Here is a 10,000-nt window from a genome sequence, read left to right as displayed (position 1 = left end):
GGCAAAGTGATTATCACAAGAATTAGGGACACTGTTGACACCAGGCTTAGACAAGAGCAGGCAGGGTTTAGGAGAGGAAGGGGGTACAATCGAACAGATATTCATTCTGAGAAACATCATTGATCAAGTAATCGAGTGGAATTCCAACCTGAATGTTTGTTTTGTGGATTTCGAGAAGGCTTTTGATAGCATTGACAGAGGTATTTTATGGGGAATAATGGGAGAGTACATGTATTCCATCCAAATTGATTACAATGGTAAAGGCAATGTATGAACAGAGAAAATGTGCTATTGTAGACGGTTCTGGTCGTTACGACTGGTTTGATGTAAGGACAGGGGTGAAACAGGGCTGTTGCATGTCTGGATTTCTCTTTCTTCTGGTGATCGACTGGGTTATGATAAGGTCTATTGAAGGAAGGCGAACTGGGATAAGATGGCAATTTAGAGTTAAAGGATTTAGACTTTGCTGATGATGTGGCTCTTGTTACAAGTAGGATAGTGGGCATGCAAACAAAGGCTGAAAATCTTAACATAAATGGGAAGAGGACCGGACTGAAGATTAACTTAGGTAAAACAGTGGTAATGAAATGGAATGTTAGATCCAACTAGAAGGGAGAGATATGGAAGAGGTAGAGAATATCGTATATCTTGGTGCTACAGTCATAACAATCGGTGGTGCTGGTGAGGATATAAGTGCCAGGCTGGGAAAAGCACAAGCAGTCTTCTGCAACTTAAAGAACATCTGGAGGAACTGTCAACTCAACATAAACACCAAGTTGAGGATTTTTATATCTAGTGTACTGACTGTCCTTCTCTTTGGCTGCGAAACTTGGCGAGAGAGAGAGAGAAGATTTAAGACGAATATGGAAGAGATCACTCAGCAGATAAGGCGTAGACGCTGGAAACTGATTGGGCATGTGCTGAGAAAAAGTGTAAATGAGAACACGAGGACAGCCTTAACATGGACCCCAGAAGGAAGACGTAGGAGAGATAGGCCAAAGGAGACATGGCGAAGAACGGTAGAGAGAGAACGAGGTGAACTTTGGTTCAAAGGTTGGGCAGAAACCGGTAGTTGTGCGAAAGAGCGAGAAGACGCAAGGCCCCATTTCCCTCAGAGAGAAAAGGACAAGATGATGATGATGAAAATTGAATAGGCGTTCTCTGATAAAAATTATTTAAAATATGAGCTTTCGACAGCCAGTCTACTGTCTTCGACGGATAAGCATAACTGCTAACATGTGCCGACCTCAATGCTGACAAACACAAAAGGGAAGGAAATGGTTCATAAATATGAAGTTTTTTACTATCTAAGGGATTTTGGGTTACATTAAAGCGATATATTGTTGAAAAATCTTCGTGTTAATGAGTAATGTAAACAGTCTTCGCACTAGTTAAGCCCGTTTTAAACGTCCTTCAATGAGTTTGGTAAACCCATATCCAACCAGACGAAGTTACAACAGACCTTGCCATTTGGTTTCAGTGTTGTACATAGAATCACAGTAAAATATTTAGAAATATAGCTCACTTTGACATCGGACGGGATTCAATTGTTGTCGAAGTCCATTATTCGTCGCTATTAAGATTACAGATACTCATTTTTCACCGCCTCTCTTGTTTATCGAATTGACGTTCCATTCTTGAACTCCGTAAGGGTATACAAGACCCTCTAAAACGCCATTCGTGTTACATCGACTCGGACTTCGACACCATCGCAGGTTAATTAAATATTCTACTGTTTCCACCGGATAAAATCTACGCATTTCTACTACCCGCTGAAACCTACCAAAGACTCTAGGCACTGCGTGTTCTTACAAATGTCAATCAACGCCTGCAGTCAATGACGTAATCTTTTTGTAGACAGATCATGATTCTAGTTTTGTTGAGTAAACAACATTGCGTTCGCAGTCTATGCTTTCGTTTGTCTTTATTCGGGCGTAAACACCACAGGCACAAAGACAATACTTAGCAGGGGAGCGACAGGTTCATATTTGCCGACACAGGAAAATAAAAATAAACAGAAAAATTCCACTCATATTCTGACTGGATTGCCATATATGGCAACCCAGTAACCAGGAAAACATTTAAGTATTTTGCTATTACACATGTTAATTTGAAAGTCATCCATTTATGCTTTCTTTACAGGATTTTACAGGGGTAATGTTTAAGAAGAAAGACTACATGTTTGTGATTGAAAATGTAAGTCAATTGGCTCCTTTTATTCTGTCGTTTCTTTACATTACGTGCAGGTTTAACTCGATCAGTTAATAAATTATGGAGTTTTCAAAGTTTACAAGAAATGAGAGATTTTCACACTGTTAGGGCTAATTCACTCTGCACAAGGAACTGTGACTTCAGTCTTTTCATGTGGCTATTCAAGTGTACAATGCTTCTTTAAGTGAAATTATAAAACGCACAGTCAAGAAGAGAATTCTTTGTTGTGATTTTTCAGGTTACTTCAGATGCGAGGAAAAAGCTTGCTATCTTCCCTTGTAACATGGCAGAGTATGCATCCATGCAAAGTGAAATGTAAGAGAATCACCCTTGGTTTCATCATTATCGACTTGACATCGAAGTTTGAATTTAACATCCAAGTTCTGAATTTGACATCGAAGTTTTGAATTTAACATTGAAGTGGAAAATTCTGCAATTCACATTCGACTTTCAAGTTTCAAATTCAACTTGCAACTTTTGAATATTTAACTTTACGCATGAATGACTTGACCTTCAATTTCGTATCCTTGGCAACGGTAACCACTGATGTAGTTGGCTGAGGCTCGCAAGACTCGGAAATTTAGGAATGGCGCCTGAAATATTGAGAAGACTGGCAGAAGTGGTACAGGACACATTGACCGTACTTTTCCTTTTATCCCTTTGAAATTGATTGAGTAGTTCTAAAACTAGATTATATGGCTCGAACACTATTGAACAAGTTCAGGAACTTGACGAAATTGCTAGACATTCTGAGCCTCCCTTTCTCTTTCCATCTACTCAGTCAGCTCCGCGGAAATTTTCTGGGAATCGGGGGAACATCATTTAACACGATGGGACCATTACCTTTGCTTACGGAACAGGGTTTTCAAGTTACCGTCGTAGCTCAACTCGTTAGAGTATCCACACGCACCTTCAAGAGGAGGATGGCAAATACGGTCTCTAGTTGAAGGTCAGATCGTTCCAGCATAGTCAATTCTTTCAACAAAAGAGTCAGCTCGTTCCACTTGGAAAAAGACAAGAAAACACTTTTATCCAATGAAAATGTAAAAAAGTTCCTGCTCAATGCATGTCTAGTTGACACAACTCATTCCTTTTCCTTTGGACAGACGAGACGGGTTATGTAAGAAAGTTATGACAGAGGTGGCGGAGAGTAGAGAACACCCATTGGCATTCCTGGTGCCATTGCCTATGTTGGAGCCTGTACTGTATAACCTAATATAAGGCGCTACGCAGCCTACCAAACAACTGAAAAGAACGTAGAGAAGCCAGGACTTCTTTATCACCAAATACCCTGTATTATTAGGATCGAACATTATTATTTCGAGCCCTTCGTCAGAGCGAATCGGTTCGCTCTGACGAAGGGCTAACGCTCGAAACGTCAGCTTTTAAAATCTCTGTACGGTGGCCAATTTACATTATCAACTCCGTTGATAAAACCAAATTTTTGTATACTACTTCCCCACCGACGCAGCACCACAGTTTCTTTAGAAACTACCCCTTCGAACATTATTAGTTCGCAATATTGGACTGTTATTAGTATTTGTATATTATTAGTAGTAGTGGTAGTGGTAGTGGTAGTGGTAGTGGTAGTGGTAGTGGTAGTGGTAGTGGTAGTGGTAGTGGTAGTGGTAGTGGTAGTGGTAGTAGTAGTAGTAGTAGTAGTAGTAGTAGTAACATTGCAATTATCCCTTGTTAATTCAGTTTATATTCAAACTGCAAGAGAGTGGAATAACAATTATTATTTATTTAGCTATTTTAAAGACTTGTTATCTAGTTATTTCTAAGCGGAATGATCTGACATTTTGTGGAATGAAGTCACTCTGTAATGATCTGACTTGGAACGATACGACCAAATACCCATACGCAAGTGAGTTGTAGCCTACCCCAGAAGTCGAACAATTTCGTCAAGTGACTGAAGTCTGCTATCTATGTTCACTAGTGTTCGAGCCACATGATTTAGTTTTAGAACTATTCAATCAATTTCGAAGGGATAAAAGGGAAAGTACTGTACCACTTCTGCCAGTCTTCTCAATATTTCAGCCGCCATTCCTAAATTTCCAAGTCTTGCGAGCCCTCAGTCAACTACATCAGTGGTTACGGTTACCAAGGATACGAAATCAAAGGTCAAGTCACCCATGCGTATGGGAGGCGCGGTGGCCTCACGGGTAGTGTGCTCGACTCCGGATCGAGTGGTCCAGGTTCGGGTCCTGGCCGGGGACATTGTGTTGTGTTCTGGGGCAAGACACTTTACTCTCACGGTGCCTCTCTCCACCCAGGTGTATAAATGGCTACCGGTGAAATGCTGGGGGTAACCCAGCGATGGACTGGCATCCCATCCAGGGGGGAGTAAAAAAAATACTCCTAGTCGCTTCATGCCACAGAAACCGGGATAAGCTCCGGCTCTGATGGGCCACTTGGCTTGGAAGCAGACTTTTTTACTTACATCCATGCTTGAAGTTCAATTCAAAAGTTGCAAGTTGAATTTGAAACTTGAAAGTCGTAGGTTAAATGCAGAATTTTCCATTAATATGCCAAATTCAAAACTTCAGTGGTGGATGTAAAACTCCAATGAAAATCAAGAGTCAAATTTCAAACTTGGATGTCAAATTGGTGGAGATATAACTCCGTATCCTATGTCCAGATTGTATATGTGTGAACTCGTAAGTTGCTCACAACTTAATACCCTTCACAATGCATGTATCATTATTTTTAATCTTTTAGATTTGACTTAGATATGGAGTTTAAGTCGCTCTCAAAAAAGATCTCTTCTGCACGGCTTGGAGCTAAAGTCAAGTGTGAGTTCATTAAAGAAGGAAAAGAGGAGTAAGTGAAGCTTTCTTAATCATCGACAATTTTCATTGTTCTATCTGGTGCTGTTGCCTTTTACTTTTTTTGATGATCCAAGGACTGATGGCAAACTTTTTGCACGCCACGTTAAGCTTCTTACTTGAGACTAAAATTCATTTAGTAAATTTGATATTGTGGTCCCAATTGGTTGATCTCGATTTTTAATGAAATTGTCTCCCACATGCCGAGTTGTTATGATAATCACCATAATTGTTCATATAGTAACACTTTAAGTTTTTATGTAGATTGTCTTTTTTTTTTTAAGATTTACACTCGGGTTACTTTTATTGCGTCATTGTTTACATAACCCCTGCACAATGTTGTAATTAAAAATCGTGCACACTCACTCACTCACTCACTCACTCACTCACTTGCTTGCTCGCGCACGCACTCGTGCACGCACACACACACTCAATCCAGTCACTCACCTAAACAATCATCCATTTTTCCGTCATTCATTCATTCATTCATTCATTCATTCATTCCATGATTCATTCATTCATTCTTTCGTTCGTTCGTTCGTTCGTTCGTTCGTTCGTTCGTTCGTTCGTTCGTTCGTTCGTTCGTTCGTTCGTTCGTTCGTTCGTTCATTCATTCATTCATTCACAAATGCAATGCGATAAAACACATTTCTCAATACTGGAAGTCGTATAGATTGTTAAATATTTCAAGACAAGTGTCTTTCAAGCTAAAAACAACGAAAAACCATACATAATATTACTTTATTTTCACTAAAGTGAAGATGACATGCAAAGCAACTTCAGTCATCTTAGTGAAGCTGAATTCAAAACGAGACTAAGTGAACTCGCAGAATGCAGTGACGAAGAAGAGGATGAGGACGAAAAAGAACACGCCAGCTCTAATAAATTTGCTGACCGCTCTAAACAGTAAGTGGAGTTTTTTGTCAGTAGAAAATAGAGAAGGATCCTCCTTAGCGAGGTTTATAAATTTAAGAAAAAATATTTTTGGTTATACTTAAAACTAAGCAAATTATGTCAGTTTGATGTCTGCAGCAATAAATCGAGTTACCCAAATTGGCATAGTCCCTATCAGCGTCAGAAATGTGTCTATTTTTAAACCACGTTTTTCGGGAAAATAAACAAGAGAGTGTTTTCACGTGACGTCACGGCGGCCATGTTGGTGTCCCTGAACAAAGAAACGGCGGCCATGTTGGTGTCCCCAACTAATCCTCCGGAATTTGAGCTCTATTATCATGCAAACGTTTTCTTTTGTTTTGGTGAAAAAACAAAGTTACTGATCACGTGAGTGAAAACACTATAGACCAAATGTTGTACCCATATTCAAAGCCTTTGGGAACAAAACGTTATCTTTCAGGTAGTTCCTATCATTTAAATATGATTGCTACATTGTAATGCAAATACAATACAAAAATAATTGAATTGGGTACAATGTTTAGTTAGCTGATTTGGTCTATTGTTTATTTCATTTCTCGCAAAACTTGATTAAAACATAGCTAATAGAGGTGAATGGTTATGAAACCCAACAAATTCCTTTGTTGTAGGTTTTTGTCCTTTTTTTTGGCCTTGACCGTGCACAAAACACAATATTTGTTTACTCCGTACTGAGGAACTAACCAATGGAAACGTGTTGGTTACATAATTCATGCATAGTGTATGAGCGCAAAACAAAAGATTGTGCACTGTCGTGGACTTACCAACCTAAATCTTGGCATCTTTGTTTGTTCCTTTGATGTTTGCCGAGCTTCAAGACCAGTCCTCTCTATTAACTGACGCTGATGGGGACAAACCTGATACCAGATTGTTATTCTTGGGTAATGGACTCTTGCGGTTGTAACTCCCCAACATTTCAGCTTAAACTCAAAGAAACTATGTATGTCGAGTGGGAAATATCCAATCTCAAGCAACAAGTTAACCAAGTTGTTTCTATGTTCTTTCCTTTTTCATAATTTAAGTATGTCCTCATATTTTATTACGTATATTTCTCTTGGTTGTTATGAATTCAGACAGTTTTTTGTTAATTATTTTGGAAATGACGAAAATTTTAAGCACATCGAAACATTCATGTATAGACCTTTTTCGCTTGTACATTTTGTTTTCCCTGTACAAATCACGTGATAATACTCTGGAGGATTGGTCCTTTATTAAAAAGAGCGCATGCAAGCATGAATATGTCTGCATGCACTCTTTTTAATGAACAAAACAAAGGACCAAACCTCCTGGGTATTATCACATGATCTGCATTGGGAAAACAAAATGTACAAGCGAAAAAGGTCTATTAAAAATTGAAATTTCGAGATCTCTTTAAAAGGATTCTTATGGCTGGTCGTTCTCTATTCCGTGATCCTTGGATTCACCATTATTTATTCAATTTATCCAAGTTGCTGACCAAATAATTATTTTGCCTAATTACGGCTGATACAAACCATCAAGTGAGAAAATTTGAAAATGGTAGCACTTGAGCATAAATTTTCATTTTCTCCCCTAAATTGAGCGCCGTTTCAACCGGTGTCATTTGTGAGGAACTTCCACACCCTAGTCATGTTAAAAAGGTTGAAAAAGTCACGAAACGATTACAATGACGTGAAGTTATATTTTGAGATGACGTTTTTGTTGCCGTCTCTGTCATCGTTGCTTAAGGTAATTCCCTTGAAATTGTTCTACTATCAAACTTTTTTGGAAACTTAGCATAATTAACATTCATGATATGAACATTAAAAAAATGCAGTAAAAAAATGGGGTCACCGTGCTTGTTCACGCGTCAGCAGGATCTTAAAATGGGGTATTTTTACTGGTTGCGGCTTAAAAATTCGAATCGCCTTCATACAGAATGAAGTCTTGGTTACTTCAAAGACACAAAATTTTATTTTGAAACTAAAGCTTCTTTTATTCACATAAGTAGTATTGCTTCGTTTAAGCCGTTTTTGATTGCCTGGTTGTGGGAATAGAGCACTTTTTGGGAGAGTTCCGTGGTTAGCTTGAAGTCCTCGCCTTGGTCAAAATACACCCGGTACGGAACTGTTTTCCAAAAAAATTCATGTTCTACTATCAATCTTTTTTTCTTCTTCAAATATGTTCTTTATTGGACTGTTCTTAGCAAATACCTGAAAAAAAACTAGGGGGTCACCGGGCTCGTTTGAGGGAAAAGGAGCATTTATTTCGCTATCGGGCTTAGTTTGAGGAAAATCCCTTGCGTTTTGTACGCGCACGTGCTCATGCGCGCCCGCTAATGACGCGAAAATGTGCGCAGTAGGCATGCGCAATGCAATACTTAGGAATTACCTCAAGTTCCCATGTTAATTGCCCTACGCTTCGGTCATCACGGAACGAAAGAAATGTAGGAAGTTGTTGGGTCAAAAGTTTGACCAGTTTCAAACTTCGCGCAGTAACTCCCAACCACACGCAACAACATGCAACAGGGTGTGCAAACAGACGCAGCATGTAACACCCAACAATGTTGGAACAATGTTGGCCACTAATGTTGCGCCCGTTTGCGTCCGTTTGCATGGGGCTTTAAAAGTATCGGGAAACAAGTTTTCGCAAGTGGAATTTTAATTTGATGTGGTTTGTCATTGGTTGAGAGAATGGCCAATGACACACCAGTTTGGTAAACAAGAGCACTTTTGAAAGTAAAAGTCCTAATCAAGAACATTTAAGGTAATTCTAAGGCACCTTTCTTTGGCTTATGTCGCTTATTCTCTACTTTATTTAGTACCTGGTCCGAGTTTATTGATGAAATGAAAACGCTAGAGTATAAAAATATGGCCATGCTTGGAAATCCTTTAGCTGATACTGCATCGAACGAAGTTAATCACGGTAAGCAAATGTGAAAGATTGCACTCTTGTTGTCATGGTTTTGAATATTAAATATCAGACACATGTCAACAGTAGCGTTTGCTGTCATTTTGAAAACTACTGAAATCATTAAAGAAAATCCCTTCTTCTCGGATGGGCTGGTTAGAGTAACCACATTTTTATTTTATCCTTTCCATAGAGAGTCACACAAACTGTAGCTTTCTTCACTCTCATTTTACGAAGAATTAAGAAATATTGAACGTACTGTCGTTCGCTTTCGTTTTCGTTGAGTCAGATCAGAATCTCTGTAACCCAGAAGAATCAGTACAGCAACATGAAAACAATAGCGCCAAACTCTTGGAGAGAAACAGAGAAAGGCGAAAAGTGGTGAGTGCTTTAGCGGAACTCAAAGAATGCGAGGAAGAAGAAGAGCTGGAGGAGAAGGATGATGAAGACGATCCATCAATGAACGTTTCCTCGTTTTCGTCGCTGAGTTCTTTGAAGCACAAATTTCAGCTGCCATTTCAGACGTCAAGAAGATCAAGGGTACGAGATATGAATATAGTTGTGTTGTACCAATAGAGATAGCGTATATTTCGCCTCTCCTTCTGCAAAATAAACCGTAACCCTAACCAAATGGAATTTTTTTATGGGTTTCCTTAGAGCAAATCGGGAACATCAGAATCGTCTATTGGAAGTCATCCAGCAGAAATCGAGGTAGGAGTGGGCGCACTTTCTCCTTGTTAGGGAATCATTTGGTCCCTGGTTTGAATACAGGTTTTGTCACAGCGAAGGTGCATGCCTGAAACCAACTTCAACACTTAAAGGCTAGGAGTCCTTCTTTTACTATTTTAAACTGCAAAACTGTTACTATGGCAACGGAAAACCCTTAACACACCCTGTATCCTTTCATTTAAATACGATTTTGGCTTTTATTCTTTTATCTTAATATTGGTAACAAATTTGATGACTTCAGTTTTTCTGCATCTGGAGAGTGATTCCCAGAATTTGGTTAGGGTCTTTTTTATAAACATATACTAACTTCAAATAACAAACCATTAATCAATTAATCAATCAATGAAAGAAGCACTCTGAATTCCCTGCCACTCCTATTAATAAATGTCGTCATTATTAATCGTTAGATATTTTTCTTAGGGATTTCCAACAGA

The 10,000-nt window shown here is 39.0% G+C and overlaps 1 protein-coding gene across 2 annotated transcripts in view; it reads left to right on the top strand.

The window, feature by feature from the left end:
* Nucleotides 1-10,000, top strand: part of LOC138019192 (myosin heavy chain, clone 203-like) — a 26,501-nt gene that overhangs the window by 8,506 nt on the left and 7,995 nt on the right. For both annotated transcript variants that reach the window (XM_068865902.1, XM_068865892.1), the window contains exons 4-11: nt 2,143-2,196; nt 2,450-2,526; nt 4,933-5,034; nt 5,796-5,945; nt 8,749-8,852; nt 9,127-9,377; nt 9,495-9,548; nt 9,987-10,000. The exon at nt 9,987-10,000 is cut by the window's right edge and continues 75 nt beyond it. In XM_068865902.1, coding sequence (XP_068722003.1) covers nt 2,143-2,196; nt 2,450-2,526; nt 4,933-5,034; nt 5,796-5,945; nt 8,749-8,852; nt 9,127-9,377; nt 9,495-9,548; nt 9,987-10,000 — 806 coding nt within the window. The remainder of the gene's footprint in view (nt 1-2,142; nt 2,197-2,449; nt 2,527-4,932; nt 5,035-5,795; nt 5,946-8,748; nt 8,853-9,126; nt 9,378-9,494; nt 9,549-9,986) is intronic.

This window comes from Montipora capricornis, chromosome 2 (genome assembly GCF_036669925.1).
Source record: "Montipora capricornis isolate CH-2021 chromosome 2, ASM3666992v2, whole genome shotgun sequence".
NCBI classification, from domain to species: Eukaryota; Metazoa; Cnidaria; class Anthozoa; order Scleractinia; family Acroporidae; genus Montipora; species Montipora capricornis.
The sequence above is the reverse complement of the archived record's forward strand: the minus strand, read 5'-3'. Positions and strand labels throughout refer to the sequence as shown.